Source organism: Eubalaena glacialis, chromosome 6 (assembly GCF_028564815.1).
Source record: "Eubalaena glacialis isolate mEubGla1 chromosome 6, mEubGla1.1.hap2.+ XY, whole genome shotgun sequence".
In the NCBI taxonomy this organism is placed as follows: domain Eukaryota; kingdom Metazoa; phylum Chordata; class Mammalia; order Artiodactyla; family Balaenidae; genus Eubalaena; species Eubalaena glacialis.
Genome location: NC_083721.1, coordinates 132199736 through 132221945, shown reverse-complemented (window position 1 = coordinate 132221945; position 22210 = coordinate 132199736). Strand labels below are relative to the sequence as shown.

The window sequence follows — 22210 nt, the reverse complement described above, 5'->3', positions numbered from 1 at the left end:
TTTGTTAATTTAGTTTGGTTTTGTTCTTTTTCAGGATGTGGTAGATACGCATCCTGGCCTCACGTTCCTGAAAGATGCTCCAGAATTCCACTCCCGCTACATCACCACGGTAGGCCGAGTCCCTTTTTGTCTTAATATAACTCTATAAGTCTCCTTTTTGTCATTATCTAGTATCCAGGCTTTCAGATCTTTACGCAAAATGGGCTATAATGATTATTTTAAATGGAAGGAAGTAAAATTGAATTAATTATTTCTATCTATTTACCTTCTTATATGTGTCCAGCGCTTAAGAGGTCTCTTGTATATAAAATTTAAGTGATATGCTCATTCTGTCTGGTATTGTGAGGTATACCTTTTTCTGTATCATTAATATTGATACCCAGTTGATCTTTAGCATTTGCAAATAATACTGAAAAGAATTTTCAACAGCCTTTTCCAAAAAAAGATGTATCTATAGTACCTCAAAGTTAGAACTGAAATGATAATTAAAAATAGATTGTGTGTAATCAGAAAAGAAATCATGTAAGAATTTAAAATAGCATGATCACAATCTCCTGTTTTGTGGGGTGTTCTCATTCCATATTTCTCATGCACAGCCTCATTTGATCAGTCACAGGCAGGGCATGCAGTATGAATGAGAGCACACAGGCCTACAGCTCACACTGCAGCCACACCAGGCATTCTCTGCCCTAGCTTCCGGATTATCTTTGGGAGAACTCCACAGGTGAACCAACCTCAGGGCACACCTCACATTCACAGCCATACCCGGGGGAGATGATCCCTGCCTCTGGCTCCGATCCCCTGGTAAATAGGGCAGTCTCCTCTGAGGAAGGCCTTCTCATTCTTAGGGCACTTTTTGTTGGCTATGGATTTGTTGGTTTCTGTTGAGTTACAGAATACTACCATTCTTTTTCTACTGCAGGAACTTCATTATTTGCTTTTACATTGATTCTCTTCTGTCATAAAACTTCATAAGACTTTATTTGAACCATAAGATGTCACTGTCATCCAAAACTATCTCAGAAGTTATTTTTGCCTGTTAACCACAACACTCTACTATCACTGAAAGTTTTATGTTATTTCAGAGTACAGTGAATTTTTCTATAAAAAAAATACAAAATAAGCTTTCTAGCATGAAATTAATTAATTTTGTTGCTAATGGCATAGAAGTAAACCAAATTAGAGAAGTGTCATTCTCTACCCTGCTCATGGCAAAGATAACAGTATTGCCAAGAAACTTACAAAGATCAGCCTCAGAATTAATGACAGATATCTCAAAAAAAGCAAAATTAATTTATCATATGACCCTATTGAATATATAATCTCAGTGGCATACAGTATAGGACAATTAACATATTTTGTTTGCATGGTAGAGTTATTCAGTTATTTCACTTTACAGTTGGAAGAAACTGCTCACACTGTGTATGACTCAAGTATTAGCTTATGTGTGGCACATATACAATGAAGAAAACCTATGCTACAGGAAAAGACTTTTTATTTGTTTGTTTAGTTAATTATTTTGTCAGCTGTTTTAGAATGGAAAGGCAGAACACCAAATTTACATATAGCAAAAAAGGACATCACTACCTAAATAAGCGATTATACCCAGAGTCACTCCATGTTCTCCTTTATTTCCAGAGAAGAGTTGGCAAGTGAGAAATAAGCCTCTTGATATCAAATGAAAATGAGAATTGGAAATACCAGCAAATTGTAGCCCTTGAGTTTGCAGGTTTGCATACCATGCAAAGAAATTGCCAGTGAATAAGACTCTGCTTATCCTTACTGGCATATGCTGACTTTTGAGGAAAGAGGTACTTATGTGAGGTTTTAAAATAAGTGATAAGATTGAAAATACTTTTTTGTGATATTGGTGCTGGCAGTAAAGATATTTCTATGGCTTGCTCAGATGGTGTCTTAGTGGTGTATTCGGTGTCTTGATTGGCCTGAATCTATCACTCCAGGCTGAAATGTCAGGATTTTCATTGTTGAGGACAAGGTAGTGATATTTCCTAAAATGGCTAAACTGGTGGAAACTGCTCATCACTAATAGCTTAACTCTTTCTCCTTGATGAGAACGTTTCCTCTTGACAGAGAAAGAAATCATTTTTATTAGATAGTTTTGTTTAAGGGCAAGTTCTGCAAGAGACCATGAAGAAATACTTTTCAGAGCCATAGTAACTAGAGTGCATCAGGAACCCATTCACACACACACACACACACACACACACATACACACACACACACACACACACACCGCCTAATAGAAGAGCCAGGCTTCCAGCATTGAGTTGTTCATCTGCATTAAAGTCATCCACAAAGAGCAATCTCTCTGTAATTTCTGTGTCTGCATTTGATCTGCTTATCAAAAACTCTGACAGAACCACCAAACACGTACTTCTATTCCTGGTGACCTCTAATTGTGAATTAGAGGTTTCCAATTCAATAGATATAAAGAAAAAGAACTGACTTATGATTCAAATTGTCAAGTTGACTAGAGATCCCTTGGTGAAAAACTATCAAATTTCATGTCTCTCACTGATAGTAAACAGTTATTCTTACTATTATTAATTTTTACATTTTGTTTGATATTTTTAAATTTTTGGTTAATTTCTTTTTAAAAACCTAAAACTGGTAGACCAAAAAAGTTAGGGGGAAAAAAACAACTGTAATTAATGTAGAACCAGCAGTTACATGCTCTCACCACTAGATGGTGCCCGTACCTCGATAAGCTAAAATGCTGAATCAGTTGTGTGGAAACCAATAAATGTGCTGATGTAAGGGGCCACTGAATAAGGAGATTTAGGCTATGGAAAAATGGAATACAGGTACATTTTATTACAGTATGAGACAAGTAGGTTAGCAGAGGCTAAAAAATAGGAAATTACTTAACATTCAAAATGTTTATGAATTTTAAAAATTCTGTCAAAAGAACAAAAGATGAAGAAAAGAATAAAATAAAAATACAGATTAAAGTTTTATAATTTTAAGTGTTATATAGTACCTCCATAAGTAATATAAAATATTTGAGGGGTATATAAATACAAAATTTAGATAGACAGGAAACTTAGACTTTAAGATAAATTTACATTCAAAATCAAGAAATAAGGACAAAAGTCTAATAATGTGCAACAAAGAAAAGTTTGGTGTAATAATACGTATTGAAATTGACTTTAACTTGAGAGAGAAGACATGGAACCATGATAAAAGATATTCTTAATTTTTATTTTCATATATATAATTTCTGGCCTAAAATCCTCCATCTTTTTTATAGGAACTTTTGTGAAGCTAGTGCTAAAAATACAGTGTTGAGTAAAACACATTCTCTGCCCTGAAGCACCTCACTCAGAGTCTGAGTGACTGGGGCCAGTAGAGAAGTTGTAGACACCAGCTAGTCCCAGCTCCCTCCTAACACGGGAATCCTGTGAGCTTCTGCCTAAATAATTGTGGTGAGAAGAAACCTCACTACTTCATACAACCCATTGCTTCATAAGGCTAATGTTAGGAAACTCTTGTTTACATTGAAGCATTTCTATCCAGTAATTCTAGTAGTTCCAGTTCTAGTTCTACCCTCTGATGCAGTACAAAACAAATCAACTTCTTCTTCCACCTGATAACCATTCAGATCATGGTTACATCTATACTGTAAGTCTTATTTTTTCCTCAAGAGTAAACACAACTACGTTAGTAGTATCTTTCACAATAATTTTGTATACAGTCCCCTATTTTATATTTTCTGTACATTTTATATGCAATCTATCTATAAATCATAGACAACAGTACTGATTTTATGTAAAATATTAATTAGAGAACTTTCCTAGGTTAGCATCCATCTGCTGTTCAGAACTCTGGATAGATTTATTCAATTAGCTATGAATCCAACCCATATGCCTCTATCACAAATATAACATGAAACTCTTTGTTACATAGCTTTCCAATCTCATTAATTTATCAAGCAATTTTCCAAAGAAGATATACAGATGGCCAACAGGTACATGAAAAGATGTTCAACATTACTAATCAGGGAAATTCAAATCAAAACTAAAGTGAGATATCACCTCACACTTGTTAGAATGGCTATCATCAAAAAGACAAGAAATAACAAGGATGTGGAAAAAAGGGAACTCATGTGCATTCTTGGTGGGAATGTAAATTGGTGCAGCCAATGGAGGTTCCTCAAAAAAATTAAAATAGAATTACTGTATGATCCAGCAATTCCGCTTCTGGGTATTTATCCAAAGGAAACGGAAACAGTAACTTGAAAAGATACATGCACCCCTGTGTTACTGTGTCATTATTTACAATAGCCAATAAATGGAAACAACCTAAGTGTTCATCCACAGATGAATGGATAAAGAAGATGTGGAATACAATGGAATATTGCTTAGCCATAAAAAAAGAGTGAAATCTTGCCATTTGCAACACCATGGATGGACCTTGAGGGCATTATGCTAAGTGAAATAAGTCAGAGAAAGACAAATACTGTAGGATATAAATCTTTAAAAAAAAAAAAAAAAAAGAAGGCTCACAAACACAGAGAACAGATTGGGAGCTGCCAGAGGCAGGGGGTGGGGAGAGGGCAAAATGGGTGAAGGGAATAAAAAGGTATAAACTTCCAGTTGTAAAATAAATTAGTCATGGGGATGTAATTTACAGCATGGTGACTGTAGTTCATAATACTGTACTGAATATTTGAAAGTTACTAAGAAAGTAAATCTTAAAAGTTCTCATCACAAGAAAGAAAAATTCTGTAACTGTGGAAATGGATGTTCACTAGACTTATTGTGGCGATTATTTCACAATATATACAAATATCAAATCATTATGTTGTACACCTAAAACTAATATAATGTATGTTAATTATACCTCAGTTTTTTAAATTATCATGCAGTTATTGACCACCTGATGATATAGGCAGAGCAACATATCAGGCACTGGGATGCAAGTGAAAAGAGATCAGGTTCCTTAGAATTTGGAGGTGATGACAATCAGGTGTACCTGTGTTTAGAATATAACCACAGGATGACCGAAGGAGACTCAGGTGACATCAGGAGCACAGAAGACAGACAGCTCTACCCAAGTCCCTGTGCTGGGGCTTCCTATGGAGTTGGTAACTGAGCTAGATTCTGAAGGATCAGGAGGAGTTAGCACTGGTAGCAGAGATGGGGTGAGGAATGCTGGGCAGCAGAAGTCTGGACCTTCATCCTGAGGCTAGTTTTTTCCTGTTATTTTTGGGAATCACTCTCTTTGATAAAGAATCCAGAAACAGAATAGTGGTTTGGTTCCTCATTAGGCCTACTCTTAGGATAGATGTCCAAATGTCTTCTCTTTTTTGTTCTTCTTGCACTAAAAATAGCCTAAAAAAGGGATCTAACCTCTTCTATGATAAAAACCACCAAGGATACAGGATTTCCATATCATTAGATAATCAAAACTAAAGCCAAAGTACCAAAACAGCTGCTTAATTGCTCTTCTCACCCTTGCTTCCTTTCGAAGAAGAAAAAAAAAAAGAAAAAAACCTTAATAGGTCAAGTGCAAATTAAATGGGTGGGAATAACCCCAGGTAAAATTGTTAAGAATGCACTGTGGCCTCCTACCTCCAGGACTGCAGCCTGTCTTCCTTCTCCAGTCCTCCCCTACACAACAGCACATACATCCTCAATTTCAGACACCTTTGCTACCCACCCTCCTTCTCTCCCATCTTGTCCAGGGTCTTCTCCAGAGTTTCACCTTTGTTAAACTTAATAAAACACTAGTTAGTAACAAAACTGTTCATGCCTAAATAAGGACTCGGGATATAAATTATCCCAGATGTATCTGAGTTTCCAGAGAGAGTTCAGAAGTCTTCAAAACTCCAATGGAAAAGGATAACCAGAATATGCCCTCTTGAATCATACCATGTTGGCAGCCATTCTTCTGACCCAGTAATTGTTAAGCCACCCCAGTGCAGATTTCCCACCTCATATGCCTTCCAGAAACATCTAGCCTAATAAGCACTACTTGAATCACTATATGAGAGGTAAAAATGAAAGTGACATGTAGGCACCTGGGAAATGCAGACTTGTGAGCAAAGAATTTTTTTATTCTTAGAATTATAAGGGCAGATGCAAACTATATGGATGTAGACTTTTTTTAATATAGTATTAATTTTTACTAGAAATTACACTTGATATAATCAAAAGGCCAAAACTTAGCTTAGTTCAAAGAATGTTCATAAGATGGCCTTTGATAAAGTAATAGATATCTTTAATGTTTTTATTTGGTTTTGTTTTCCCTTTGGAACCAGGTTATTCAGAGAATATTCTACACAGTCAACAGATCTTGGAGTGGAAAAATTACTGCAACAGAGATAAGAAAAAGCAACTTTTTGCAAGTATGCCTCTCATTGAAATTCATATATAAGGAGCAATTTAAATAATAATCTTACTTCATTTAACAAATATTTGAGTGCTTATTATGTGCAAAGCCCTGTCACTACTTTCAGTCATTAAGCAGTTATCAGATACCTGGAATGTGTTGGGGGAACAAAGATGAATAACAAGAGATTTTCACATCAGGGCTTGCACTGTGGAGTAAAAGAGAAAAGGGCACAGACAGCCACACCTGACTTGAAAAATTCCACAGAAATGTATCATAAACATGCAGTGAAGGCTTGCTTCACAGTAGGACTGGCATGTGATCTTGACCTTAGAGATATCAGGAGTTTACCAAGATAAAGAAATCAAAAGAAAAGGGGATTCCAGATAGAGGAAGCAGCATAAGCAAAGGCCCAGAAGCATGAAAGTGTCCCGTTCAGGAACTGCAGAACAGTCTTAAGTGGCCACAGGCTCCGAGGAGAGTGACCAGTGATGAGGCCTGAGGGGTGAGACAGGGCCAGGTTGGGAAGAGCCTTGCACAAGAAATGGAGGAATTTCAACTTGTTCCTTTTAGCAGTGACTCTTTATCTGTCTCCTGCTAGAGAAAAATACTAAAAATTCCTTTTAAGAAAGAATGCATTTCATTCAATTATTTTATTTATTTTACCAAATGAGAAAGTATTGACCACTAGTGGGAGCCTTTAACCGAGGCAATCTTCATGCCTGATTGTTCAAGCTCTTCTATTAACCTAAAGAAAGTAGAATTGGTCACACTGGAAAGGAAATGAAATATTTTATTTTAAATAAATCATACTAAGTGAAGCTTAAGCAAATAATACAACCTTATTTACACTCTATTTTTTCCCATCTTCATCTGGGACAGATAAAGTAATGAAGACTTGGCAAAATTAGCAATCCATAATAAATATGCAAACGCTTTTTATTCTAATAAATGAAAAGTCATCATCACGGTCATTATTAATATTTACTGAATACCTGGTGTCTGCCTGGGCTCTCAAGAGGTAATGTGGTATGGTTTGAGATGGCAAGAATTCCATTAAAAAGGCCTTACACCTTAAGAATGATAGGGGCTTCCCGGGTGGCGCAGTGGTTAAGAATCTGCCTGCCAATGCAGGGGACACGGGTTTGAGCCCTGGTCCGGGGGGATCCCACATGCCGCAGAGCAACTAAGCCCGTGCGCCACAACTACTGAGCCTGCACTCTAGAGCCCCGTGAGCCACAACTACTGAAGCCCGCACGCCTAGAGCCTGTGCTCCGCAGCACGAGAAGCCCACGCACTGCAACAAAGAGTAGCCCCCACTACCCACAACTAGAGAAAGCCCACGTGCAGCAACGAAGACCCAGTGCAGCCAAAAATAAATTAATTAATTTTTTAAAAATGATAATAATCCCTCACATTCCTGAAGCACATTAGAGTTTGTATTTCTAGATCATTATTATAATCCATTTTTTTTACTGATGATAAAATTCATATGGTTGAATGACTTGGATACGATCACACAGCAAAATAAGTGGCTGAACTGGAAATAGAACTCAAGTGTTCTGCTTCCCTCTATTTTCTTCCCTACCCCTCTCCTTAGTCTTCCTCTTAGTACATGAAGGTATGCTCATAAAATATTCAAATAACATAAACATATATAGAATAATAAGCAGAAGTCACTATCTCTTCACCCTGCCATTTCACTCCCTTTACCGGAGGGAACCCATGTTATCTGTGGTTTTATTCCTCTGTATATGTGTGTGTGTATCTGTGTGTGTGTGTGTGGAGTATATATTGTATGTGTGGAGTGTATAGTTTTGTTCTGTGTGGCTGCTTTTTTGAATTTTTTTTAATATGTGAGACCATACTTACTATTCTGTTAACTTTTTTTAACTTAACAGTATGTCTTGATGTTTTTTCATTTCCATTCATATAAATCTATCTCATTCTTTTAACTATTGCGTAATCTGTGGCATGGCTGTACTGTAATTACATACTTCTCTACTGAAGATGTTCAAGTCTCTTTCATTATCTCCCTATTACAATAATGCAGTGAACATCCTTATACTTTCCTCTTGTGTGTATATGAGTCAGAATTTCTCTAAAATAGAGTACTGGAGGGAAAATCCTGGATCAGATGGCATGTGCATTTTTAATTTGATAGATCCTGCCAAGTTACCCTACTAAACGCCTGCACTAGTTCATACTTAAATTTACATACTCACCAACAGCAGAAGTTATTCATTTTTTTCATTTTATGACAGTCCATTAGTTGAAAATGAGAGCTCCCTGCTTCTCAAGATATTTGCTTTATTGTACGTATTCTGCTTTATACACATTAAAGAGCATTTTATAAAAAAAAATTACAAGCAAATTTGGAAAACAGAAGAAAAAGCATATTTTACCACCCTAATAAAACTAATATTCTTGTATGTGTTCGTCTAGTCGCATTCATATGCATATTTGGATTTTAGAATTTAATATAGTTCTTAATGTGTACAATCTTATATCCTGTATTTTGCACTTACCATGTCATGATTTTCCTTTGTTTCTATATAGACTTTATAATTTTTACTGGCTGCAAAATCTTTCATTGAGTGGCTTTTACCGTAATTTGGAATTCAAGGTGAAAAACATTACAAGAAAGATGACTATTTCATAATACAAGTGTATTACTTTGATAAAAATTATTTTCTAAAATGTAAATACTGGAAATCTAAAATTCCATTTTATTTTCTTTTTAAGATTTAGCTAGTACATGTTTTAACCTTCCTTTTAAATTTTACTTCAGACTTCTCTCTGATGGACAGCATATACCTAGATCTGCTTTTTGGGTTTGGGTTTTAATCTCAATCTGAAAATCTTTTGATAGGGAGATTTAGCTCATTTACCTTTGTTGTGACTGTTGATATATCTGGTCTTATTTCTGTCATCTCACTTTGTTTTTTTCTATTTCCTAAGTTTCCTTATGGTTTATCTTTTTTCTGACTCTTTCTAAAAACATCTTCATTTATCTGCCCACTTATATGATAATTTGGCTTATTACAAGAATTCTGGGCTCAAAAATCACTGTTTCTGGTGTTTTCCCTAGGGGCACACAATGAGTCAGGGGAGACCCAGGCTTATTTCCAGCTCAGGGCCCTACAGCTCTACCCTCCATGCCTTCTATGCCAGGCTACCCCACACTATCACAATGGTATAAATGAGTCACCTTTACGGTAAACTTGATGCCATTACAAAACCAAACCCTGCGTGTGGATGCCCACTCTTCATAATAGAATAGATAGAAGATCAGTCTTCATAACTTTGAAAAGTTAAAAGCAATGTGAGTTTATGACCATGTAATTAAAAGTCTGTTGTCTGATTGTTCTGTGCTTGCTAGTCTGGGGACCTCTGATAGGCTGCAGTCCCCTTGGTGATAGCTCTTCCCTTTCCCTGCTTTTAAATCCTCTGTAGCATCTAAGTCTTTGCTAAGAATATTACAGAGCACGTAAATGCTTATAGGTTGATCAACTGATTAAAAGGTAGGATGAGGTTGCCTGCTAAATTTCCTGGTTTGGTACCAAAACCAAAATTTTTAATTCAGTTTAGAATAAAAATTAACTAGAATCTATATAATGGCCAAAGCTGGGTCTTCATATTTTTAAAATAAATTAATCCTTCTATTCATACCATTTCAGACTCTAGCGCTTTTGGAAGAAGAGGAAGATATAAACCAAATCACAGATTATTTCTCCTATGAACACTTCTATGTTATTTATTGTAAATTCTGGGAACTAGATAGTGATCATGACCTCTACATCAGCCAGGCCGATCTGTCTCGATACAATGACCAGGGTGAGTGTTTCTATGGATGTTGACTTTACTATTTTGAAGAAGGCAAGAGTTAAATTGTGCTCACTCATTATGGAGAGTTCCCATTTCTTAAATTCTGTATCTAATCAAGTTCTCTTGAAAGGGCCAAGAATTTTTAAGTAGAAATGAGTGAAGATAATGATTTTTTATTTAGAAACCAGGTTTAGGAGAAGGGGTTTGGAGGTAAGTAAGAAATTAGTCTTAGTTTTGATGAATGGGTGAGTCTTTATAGTGATGCTTATTTTCTGATGATGAACTGAATAAGAACCACTTCTATGTAAAGTTTATTTGAAAGAGAATGTGTATACGCCTTTATAAATTCTCATTTTACAGTATTTATAAACAACCAAGGATGAAAATGATGTTTCTAACTTGCCAGTGTTTTCAAGGATTCATAAAACCTTTTCTGGAATTTAGTTCTAGAAAAGGTATTTTCTCTGCAGGTGAATTTTGTGTGCTTTCTTTTGTCAGAAAACAAAAAATTACGTATTACATGATATTACCCTTCTTACTTCATTTTGATCAGTAGTAAACTTAGAACCTGTTTCCTGCTGATTTAATATTCTTAACCAAGCACCAAGATACATTGATTCATTCTTCTCTCATAAGATTGTCCCTGTTCTGTTCTTAAATGTCTTCTCAGACACTGTGGATTTTTTTAATAAGCCCTTAGCCTTTTAGATGTAGCAAAGTACAAATCTTAAATAAATACTTTGAATTTTGCTTCTGATGTTTGGTATATCTGTGACTAGTAGTATACATCTTAAGAAAAGGTTCATTCTATATGTCAGTTTTCATAGAACTTTCCATTTTAAGAAACAGAGTTCTAGCTCACAAAACTCAGGTGCCAACCAGGCATCAAGAGGAAATACTAAATTGTACTTATTTGATAAACAAGCATTTTAGTACTGTATCCTTCCTTCTTCAAGTACAGATGTACCTCATTTTATTACACTTTGCTTTATTGCACTTTGCAGATAGAGCATTTTTTACAAATTGAATGTTTGGGGCAGCCCTGCATTGAGCAAGTCTATCGGTACCATTTTTCCAGCAGTATTTGTTCACTTCATGTCTCTGTGTCACATTTTGGTAATTCTCACAATATTTCAAAACGTTTTCATTATTGTTATATTTTTTATGGTGATCTGTGGTCAGTGATCTTTGATGTTACTATTGTAATAGTTTTGGGGGACCATGAACCACACCTGTATGACAGCAAGCTTAATTGATAACTGTTGTTTGTGTTCTAAGTACTCTACCGACCAAGCGTTTCCCCATCTCCCTCACTCTCCTTGGGCCTCCATATTCCCTGAGACACAACAATATTGAAATTAGACAAATTAATAGCCTTACAATGGTCTCTAAGTGTCCAAGTGAAAGGGAGAGTGGCACATCTCTCACTTTAAATCAAAAGCTAGAAAGTTTAGAGGGGAAGGCACGTTGAAAGCCAGGACAGGCTGAAAGCTAGGCCTCTTGTGCCAACAGTTAGCCAAGTAGTGAATGAATGTGAAGGAAAAGTTCTTGAAGGAAATCAAAAGTGCTATTCCAGTGAACACATGAATAAGAAAGTGAAACTGGGAATTCCCTGGCTGTCTAATGGTTAGGACTTGGTGCTTTCACTGCCCAGGTTCAATCCCTGGTTGGGAAACTAAGATCCCACAAGCTGCATGATGTGGTTAAGAAAAAAAAAAAAGTGAAACTGCCTTGTTTGCTGATATGTAGAAAGTTTTAGTAGTCTGGATAGAAGACCACACCAGCTACAACATTCCCTTAAGCCAGAGCCTAATCCAGAGCAAGGCCCTAACTCTGTTCAATTCTGTGAAGGCTGAGAGAGGTAAGGGAGCTTCAGGAGAAAAGTTGGAAACTAGCAGAGGTTGATTCATGAGGTTTAAGGAAAGACGCCGTCTCTATAATACGAAAGTACAAGGTGAAGCAGCAAGTTATCCAGAAGATCTAGCTAAGATAATGAAGGTGGCTACACTAAACATCAGATTTTCAATGTAGATGAAACAGCTTTCTATTGGAAGAAAAAGCCATCTAGGACTTTCATAGCTAGAGAGGAGAAGTCAGTGCCTGGCTTCAAAGCATCAAAGGACAGGCTGACTCTCTTGTTAGGGGCTAATGCAATGCAGGTGGTGACTTTAAGTTGAAGCCAGCACTCATTTACCATTCCAAAAATCCTAGAGCCCTTAAGAATTATGCTAAATCTCTTCTGCCTGCGCTTTACAAATGGAACAACAAACCCTGGATGACAGCACATCTGATTACAACATGGTTTTCTAAATATTTTAAGCCCACTGTTGAGACGTACTGCTCAGGAAAAAAAGATTCCTTTCAAAATATGACCCTGATTGACAATGCATCTGGTCACCCAAGAGCTCTGATGGAGATGTACAATGAGATTAATGTTGTTTACATGCCTGCTGACACAACATCCATTCTGCAGCCCATGGATCAAAGAGTAGTTTCAACTTTCAAGTCTTACTCAAGAAATACGTTTCATAAGACTATAGCTACCATAGGTAATGATTCCTTTGATGGATCTGGGCAAAGTCCATTGAAAACCTACTGTAAAGGATCACCATTCTAGATGCCGTTAAGAACATTCATAATTCATGGGAAGAGGTCAAAATATCAACATGAACAGGAGTTTGGAAGAAGTTGATTCCAATCCTCATGGATGTCTTTGAGGGGTTCAAGACTTCAGTGGAGGAAGTAACTGCAGATGTGGTAGAAACAACCAGAGAACTAGAATTAGAAGAGGAGCCTGAAGATGTGACTGACTTGCTGCAATCCCATGATAAAACTAACAGACGAGGAGTTGCTGCTCATGGATGAGCAAAGAGAGCAGTTTCTGGAGACGGAATCTACTCCTGGTAAAGATGCTGTGAAGATTGTTGAAATGACAACAAAAAATTTAGAATATTATATAAACTTAGTTGATAAAACAGCAGCAAGGTTTGAGAGGATTGTCTCCAATTTTGAAAGAACTTCCACTGTGGGTAAAATGCTATCAAACAGCACTGCATGTAACAGAGAAATCATTTGTGAAAGGAAGAGTCGATCCATGTGGCAGAGTTCATTGTCGTCTTATTTTAAGAAATTGCCACAGTCACCCCAGCCTTCAGCAGCCAGCACCCTGATCAGTCAGCAGCCATCGACATCGAGGCAAGACCCTCCACCAGCAAAGAGATTACAGTTTGCTGAAGGCTCAGATGATGGTTAGCAATAAAGTATTTTTAATTAAGTTATATGTATTGATTTTTTAAGACATAATGCTGTTGCACACTTAATAGACTATAGTATAGAATAAACATAATTCATATGCAGTGGGAAACCAAAAAATTCATGTGACTCACCTTATTGTGATATTCACTTTATTGAGGTGGCCTGGAACTGAACCCACAATATCTCTAAGGTATGCCTATAGTCATACCTTCCTATTACAAGAATAGCATAAAGATGGAGATATTTATAGGGGTATCAGGCCAACCTTATTAGCTATGCACCTTCTAATTACCAGTGGCCAGATCATCTGTATAATGTGAGCTAGTCTCCAGAGGTCATACAAAACCCTGTGGGCTCTAAAGCGCCCTCTCTGGCTGGTATAACCATAGTTCTCATTAAGCCCTAAAATATTGTATATACACATAGAGTAACTCATTAGAGGCATGTTAAAGGAATGAAGTCCAGAAAAGCAGGCATCTAGGCCTGCATAATGCAGGAGCCACTGAAACTCTGTGTAATTGCCCACCCACTAATCTGTCCTTAATGGGACAACATGATCTTAAGTTTTAGGAGCTTAAACCTTCTAACTCTAAAGAAAGACTTTAGCTTCAGAATTAAATACCATTGCCTTTCCTATATAGCCCTGTTTTGTTCTGTTTCCTCTTATTTTCAAATTATTAACCCCATAAACCAGTGCTCAACAAACTCTAGGGGGCCCTTATTCAACCTTTGGTATGTGGCCAGGAATGGCAGTGCTGACACTCATATTCTCAACATTCTTCAACCAAATTAATTAACCTTTATGTTGACTGTACCTAACGCTGTGCAGAAGAGTTAGAGCTGGTAGCTGCTAACTCTAATGATCTCATCACTGGTTCTGAAGTTTTAGTGTGCATGCCATTGCCTGGGGCACTTGTTAAAAGAACAGATTCCTATCCTCACTACATCCTTAGGTCTGAGATCCACTGTTATCTCTTTTTTTTTAACTAATGCTTTTGGTTACTTTGAACTCACAATGAGGTACACTGATATAGATTACCTAGGATCTATCATGAAAAGCAACATACTATCTTAAGATATAATCGTCCCTCTGTATAAAACTTACTGATGGAATTTATTTAAAAATTGCATGTTGTATCATGTTATATCCTGGATTTTTATAGGATGAGAATATAAGAAAAGTATTTGTGGTATGTTTTGGTATCTTCTGTAAAATTCTACCTGAAAAACAGTTCTCCATTGTTTTACTCAAATTCCCCAACAATCAGTTCCCCCCCTTGAATTTAATGCTAGGATAAAATCTGTCTTGTTTTAGGGGAAAAGTTGTCTTGTCTCATTAGATAACAAAATCAATACAAATTTTGTACATTTTTGTCTTAGTTGTCAGGATATTCAGAACCAATTCGACGCTCAACTATATTAATATATCCCAGCTGTCAGGCACATCCATTTGCCCGTTCTTTTTTAAATGATTGATTGATTAAGCCATCTCAAATTCCTACTTTCAAAAAGTATCAGTTATACATAAGTAAAAATTTAACTACTCATATTCTCATCATGGAAGATTATTAAGTTTTAGCTTGTGGCTAATTGAAAATAAATTTGCCAAAAATATTGCCTTTTGGAGCATGTTTTAACTAGCTTTGTGCTTTTTATTTACATTTAGCTTCATCAAACAGGATTATTGAAAGGATATTCTCTGGGGCAGTAACAAGGTAAGAAAAAGCATCTGAGTTTTAAAATGAACTACAAGTAATACTTTAACAATGTCATTTTAGTAAGGCTTCCTGCATAATTTGTCAGTGCTGTAGGTCAGATAATACCCTACAAAACATGCAGTTGTGGCTTCATACAAGACGGCGGTAATTCTTTAATATATGGGCATTAGTCCTTTATCTAAATACAGGTAACAGTATTTAACCTGCTGATTATTTGTATTCAAATTAGAAACCAGATTTCTTTCTTCATATCTGCAAATGCTTTCTGATTTCATTCTCTAGGCATTTGAAAATAAGATAGGCAATGGAAGGGGTTGCCCTTTGTGAGGTTTCCAGCATTCTATTTATTTTTAACTTAATTTCCAAAGAAATGTTACTTTATTTCTTAGTCTCTCATAGTACTAAATTTATCTGAGTAATTGCTCAGGAAACTTTATAACCATGTGTTTTCTTCAGGGGAAAAACAGTACAGAAGGAGGGAAGAATGAGCTATGCAGATTTTGTTTGGTTTTTGATTTCTGAGGAAGACAAAAGGAACCCCACCAGGTATGACTTCTGAGTTTCCTTTGCCAAGATGTTAAACACATGAGCAAAGCTTGAAAAATTCATGATGTATACCTAGTGAATGCCAGCTCAACTAGGGGTGCCAAGATGGGTTTGATTTAGTCTCTGCCCTCAGACTGAATGCACAGCCACAATGTATCAAGAGAAGTGCTCTTACCCCTGCAAACAAAGGTGAAGTGACATGTGAGCTGGCCCTGAAGGATATTAAGCATTTATATGGAATACGGGGATAGATACTGTGGATTTTAGTTGTTTCATGATATTCCTTGTTCAGTAGTAAATTGGAGAGGAAAGAAGAGCAAATTGTGGATGACTAGTATATGAGAACACGCCCTCATTCTCCCGGTTAGAATCATTTCTCCCTTTCCTTGGCATACCTTGATTTGTCGCTGTGAGTTTATCCATCTGTTTCTTACACCTCTGTAACACTGTGTTACACAAGCTAGGAATAAAAAGAATAGAGGGACATAGATTTTTGTATCCTTCTCTTCTTTTTATTCCTAGCTTGTGTAACACAGTGTCCTGCACATAGCTTCTGCTCAGTACCAAGGGAGGGAGAGTCTGCAGTCCCTGATGCTGCTTGCTGGTATTACTGACGCAGCTGTCTGCATGTTAGTTCAAAAAGTTATCTAAATGTTGGATATATGGTTTGGAAATCATTGAAATGGAAATAAAGCTAATTTATTTCATGAGCAGCATGTTGTCCATTTCAAAGATAGTAATTTGTTGTTCATTGTAGACAACTTAGAAAACATGGCTAAAGCAGAAGAAAATAAATTTTAATACTGATAATTCTAACACTCAGAAAAAGACACTTAAAAATTGGTATGTGTTGTACAGTCTTTTTCATATAAACTTTTACATACTCTTTGGACATGTAGGTTAATTAATTCCATAGGATTAGATTTAATCCCTTGGAATGTTACCTCCTAATATCCTCTAGTAGTTTTAGCTAAATAGTTGTAACATCCACTATATTTTTCCTTAAAATAAATTCCCCAGGAAAGGAATTGCTAGGTTAAAGGGTGTAGACATTTTTAAGAGCATTTATAAAAACTATTAAATTGATTTTCAGAAAAACTGTATCATTTTATACCTTTATCAATAAAGTATTGAGCATATTTCCTATAACCCTTATTCACACTAGGTATCTTCCTCTTAAAAATATTTTCGAATTTGATAAGAATTCAGTATTATCTTTTTTGCATTTCTTTGATTGCTAGTGAGGCTGAATTTTTTTTTTAAGACATAAATTTTTTTTTTTTTGGCTGCTTTGGGTCTTCATTGCAGCATGCGGGCTTTCTCTAGTTGTGGTGAGCGGGGGCTACTCTTTGTTGCACTGCGCAGGCTTCTCATTGTGACGGCTTCTCTTGTTGCAGAGCATGGGCTCTAGGCATGTGGGCTTCAGTAGTTGCAGCACGCAGGCTCAGTAGTTGCAGCGTGTGGGCTTCAGTAGTTGCGGCGCACAGGTCCTAGGGTGCGCGGGCTTCAGTAGTTGCAGCACATGGGCTCAGTAGTTGCAGCACACAGGCTCTAGGGCATGCAGGCTTCAGTAGTTGTGGTGCACAGGCTCAGTAGTTGTGGCACACAGGCTTAGTTGCTCTAAGCAACGTGGGATCTTCCCAGACCAGGGATTGAACCCGTGTCCCCTGAATTAGCAGCAGGATTCTTAACCACTGTGCCACCAGGGAAGTCCCGAGGCTGAATTTTTTTCATACATTTTTGGCCATTTTTATTTCATCTTAGGTGACTTGCCTTTTCATGTTTTTTGCTCATTTCTGCTGGATTAATTTTTTAAGTTTATCGTTTTATCACAAATATACATTAAGTATTAAAAATTTAAAAATACATACATTCAGAAACCTTAATATAAAATTCATTCATAATTCCTTGACCCATAGTTAACATTTTGGTATATGTCCTCCTACCTCATCCTCCTCCGCCCTCGTCATTCCCCTCCATCCCCTCCTTTCACTCCTCCTCCTCTCTCTTTCTCTCTGCACCAAGTGAGAAATCATTGTATCATTTAGTATACAGTTTTGTGACACACTTCTTCACGTAAGAGTATATTTCTATGCCAGTAAGTGTGCATGTTTATAATTTACCATTAATCCATTATTTTGAATGTTTAGATGGTTTTAATTACCTAAATTTCCGAAGGTTTGAAGACTGTGCATTTTTCCGTTTCTTGCCTTTTTGGTGTTCTGTTAACCCTCTCAATTTCAATCTTTTATCTTTCATATTTACTTAATTATGAAAAAGCTTTTCTCAAATACTTCCCATCTTTTCCTCCTATTATCCCATAGGAACAAATGATATAAATGATAATAAAGAAGCTTTATATAACAAACATGAATATATACTTGCTTGCCTTTCTTCTATCAGCTTCTTTAAAAAACATAAATTATATACTGTAATAATTAGGACAATGTATTATTGGGTTTGTAGTATATAGAGGTGTGATATATATAACAATAGCATAAAAAAGAGGGATGAGGGAATAGTTATATAGGAGTGTTTCAGTACCTCACAGGAATTAAGTATAAATCTGAAGGAATTCTAAGAAGTTAAAATGTATATGGTAAGCCCTAGAGCAAACAGCAGGAAACTAACTCAAAAATACATAGTAAAAAAAAATCATTAAAAGAGTTAAAGTGTCCCACTTAGAAAATATTCACTTAAATGTAAAAGAAAGCAATAAAGGAAAAACAGAGGAAAAACTCCAAGACACATAAAAAACAAAAAGTAAAATGGCAGACATAAGTCCAACTATAACAATAATAACATTAAATGTGAATGGATTAATCGTTTCATCAAAACGCAGAGATTTTCAGACTGGATCAAAAAAAAAAACGTTTTTTGGATACAATTCTGTGCTGTCTATATGAGACACAGATTAGATTTAAAGATACAAGGGGGGAAAAAAGGAAAAGGAAGGATCAAGATATGCCATGCAAACAACAATCATAAGAAACCTGGAGTGGCTATATAAATATCAGAGGACATAGACTTCAAAACAAAAATTGTTACTAGAGACAAGGACATTCTATTTCATAAAAGAGTCAATCCAACAGAAAGACATTACAAACATGTATGCACGTAACAACACAGAACCCTAAAAATACATGAAACAAAAACTGACAGAATTGCAAGGAGAAGTAAATAATTCAACAATATTTGGAGACTTCAGTACCCCACTTTCAGTGATGGACAGTCAGGAAGAAGATCAACAAGGAAATAAAAGTCATGAACAACACTATAAACAAAACTATAAATCAACTGGACCTAACACATATCTATAGAACTCCCCACCTAAGAACAGCCGAATATATCAATATATTCTTCTCAAGTGCACATGGAACATTCTCCAGGATAGAGTATGTGGTGGGCCATATAATAGCCTCAAAAAATATAATAAGTGAAATTACACAAATTATGTTCTCTGACCACAATGGAATAAAATTAACAGAAAGAAATTTGAGGATTCACAAATATGCAGAAACAACACACTGCTTAAATAACCAATGGATCAAAGAAGCATACCTAAAGGAAATTAGGAAATAATTTGAAATGAAGGAAAATGAAGGAACAACATACCAAAACTTTAAGATGAACAAAAAGGAAAACATAGTATACCAAGACTTATGGGATGAAGCTGTAAATCCATCTATTGAAAAAGAAGAAATGTCTTAAATCAATAACCTAACCTTCCACTTTTAGACACTGGGAAACAAGAGCAAATGAAGTATAGCAAACAGAAAAAAAAATAAAGATTAAAATTGATAAATGAGAGAATAGGAAAACAGTAGAGAAAGTCAGTGGAGCCAAAATTCAGTTCTTTTGAAAATATCAGTAATGTTGATAAGGCTTTAGCTATACTGATCAAAAAAAAAAGAACATACAAATTATTAAGGTCAGAATTAAGAGGGAACATAACTACTGACCATAAAGGAATGAAAAGGATTATAGTATATATATATATTATATATAACAACTTTATGCTAACAAATTAGGTAACTTAGACAAAATGAACAAATTCCTAGAGAGAGCCAAACTACTGAACTGGTTCAAGAAGAAATTTAAAATCTGAATAAGAAAAACAGTCCCGGGCTGAGGTGGCTTCACTAAAGGATGCTACCAAACACTTTTTAAAAAATAACAGTTTTTTACAAACTCTTTGAAAAAATAAAAGAGGAAGGAACACTTCCAAATTCATTTTATAAGGCCAGTATTACCCAGATACCAAAACCAGACAAAACATTACAAGAAAACTGTAAACCACTATCCTTTATGAATATAGATACAAAAATACTCAACAAAATTAGGAAACTTAATGTAGCAAAATATGAAAAAGATTATATACCATGACTAAGTGAGACTTATCCCAAAAATGCAAGGTTAGTTTACCATCTAAAAACCAAGCAATGTAACACATCATATTAATAGAACAAAGGATAAAAACCACATGATCAGCCCAGTAGTCTCAGAAAAAGCAGTTGAAAAAGTTCAACATTGCTTCATGATTTAAAAAAAAACAAAAAAAACACAGATTAAACATGGACAGGAATTTCCTTGACCAGATAAAGCATATCTATGAAAAACCTACAGCTAACAACTAGTTAATGGTGAAAGTTTGAATGCTATTTTCCTAAGATCAGGAAAAAGACAAGGATGTCTGCTCTATTCAACACTGGATCCTAGACAGGATTATCAGGCAAGAAAATGAAATAAAAAGCTTACAAATTGGAAAGGAAGAAGGAAAATTATTTTTTAATGTAACCTTTTAAATTTATTAATTTATTTATTTTTGGCTGTGTTGGGTCTCCGTTGCTGTGCGCAGGCTTTCTCTAGTTGCGGCGAGCGGGGGCTACTCTTTGTTGCCGTGTGCGGGCTTCTCGTTGCAGGGCACGGGCTGTAGGCTTGTGAGCTTCAGTAGTAGTGGCACACAGACTCAGTAGTTGTGGCTTGCGGGCTGTAGAGCACAGGCTCAGTAGTTGTGGCACACGGGCTTAGTTGCTCTGCAGCATGTAGGATCTTCCTGGACCAGGGTTCGAACCTGTGTCCCCTGTGTTGGCAGGCGGATTCTTAACCACTGCGCCACCAGGGAAGTCCCAAAAACTGTAAATTTAAATATGATATTATATACAGGAAATCCTAAGAAATCAACCAAGAAACTGTTAGAACTTAATAAAGGTTAATTTCAATTTACAAAATCAGTTTACAAGATTGATATAATACATAATATCAGTTTACAAAAATCAGTTGTTTCTGTGCATGAACAATGAAAAATCCAAAAATGAAATTTAGAAAATAATTCCATTTATAATAGCAGCAAAAAGAATAAAATACCTAGGAATAAATTTAACAAAAGAAGCATAAAACTTATACTGTGAGAACTATAAAATATTGTTGAAAGAAACTAAGGAAGATCTAAATGAAACAAAGATATCCCATGTTCATGGATCAGAAGGCTTAATATTGTTAGCATGGCAATACTCCCCAAACTGATCTGTAGATTCAAAGCAATTCCTAACAAAATCTCAGCTACTTTTTTGTTGTTGTTTTTGCAATAATGGAAATGTATCTTGAATTCATATGAAAAAACAAAAGGATCAGGGTAACCAAAACAATCTTGAAAAAGAATAAGATTATAGGACTCATACTTTCGGATTTCAAAATATACAAAGCTGAGGTAAAGACCATATAATACTAGCATAAAGACAGACATACAGATAAATGGAATTGAATTAGGAGTCCAGAAGTAAATCCTCACATTTATGGTAACTGATTTTCAACAAGGATCTTAAGACACAATTCAATGGGGGAAAAAATGTCTTGTAACAAGTGGTGCTGGACACTGGATATCCACATGCAAAAGAATGAATTTGGACCCCTACCTCATGTTATACAAAAAAATTAGCTCAAATGGATCACAGACCTAAATGTAAGAGCTAAAACTATAAAAACTTTCAGAAGAAAGTATAGGAGTAAATTTTCACGACCTTGGTTAGATGCAGTTTCTTAGATGACACCAAAACCACAAACAACAAAAGAAAAAAATGAATGAATTGGACTTCATCAAAATTTTAAAAATTTATGCTTCAAAAAACAACATCAAGAATATAAAGGATAACCCACATCATGGGAGAAAATATTTTTAGATGATATATCTGATACATAACTTGTATCTAGAATATATAAATAACACAACTCAATAATAAAAAGACAGATTACTCAATTTTAAAATGAGCAAAGGATCTGAATAGACATTTCTCCAAAGAAGATATCTATACAGCCAATAAGCACATAACAAGATTCTTGATATCACTATCATCAAAGAAATGCAAATCAAAACCACAGTGAGATACCACTTTACACCCACTGGGATAGCTATGAATAAAAAGTCAGATAATAAACAAGTGTTGGCAAAGATGTGGAGAAATGGGAACCCTCATACACTGCTATTGGGAATGTAAAATGCAGCAGCCAAT

General features: G+C 35.7%; 1 protein-coding gene across 2 annotated transcripts in view; it reads left to right on the top strand.

Annotated features, from left to right (window-relative positions):
• Positions 1–22210, top strand: part of PPP2R3A (protein phosphatase 2 regulatory subunit B''alpha) — a 211811-nt gene that overhangs the window by 124947 nt on the left and 64654 nt on the right. For both annotated transcript variants that reach the window (XM_061194632.1, XM_061194633.1), the window contains 5 exons: positions 35–109; positions 6284–6370; positions 10035–10191; positions 15104–15152; positions 15612–15701. In XM_061194632.1, the coding sequence (XP_061050615.1) occupies positions 35–109; positions 6284–6370; positions 10035–10191; positions 15104–15152; positions 15612–15701 (458 nt within the window). The remainder of the gene's footprint in view (positions 1–34; positions 110–6283; positions 6371–10034; positions 10192–15103; positions 15153–15611; positions 15702–22210) is intronic.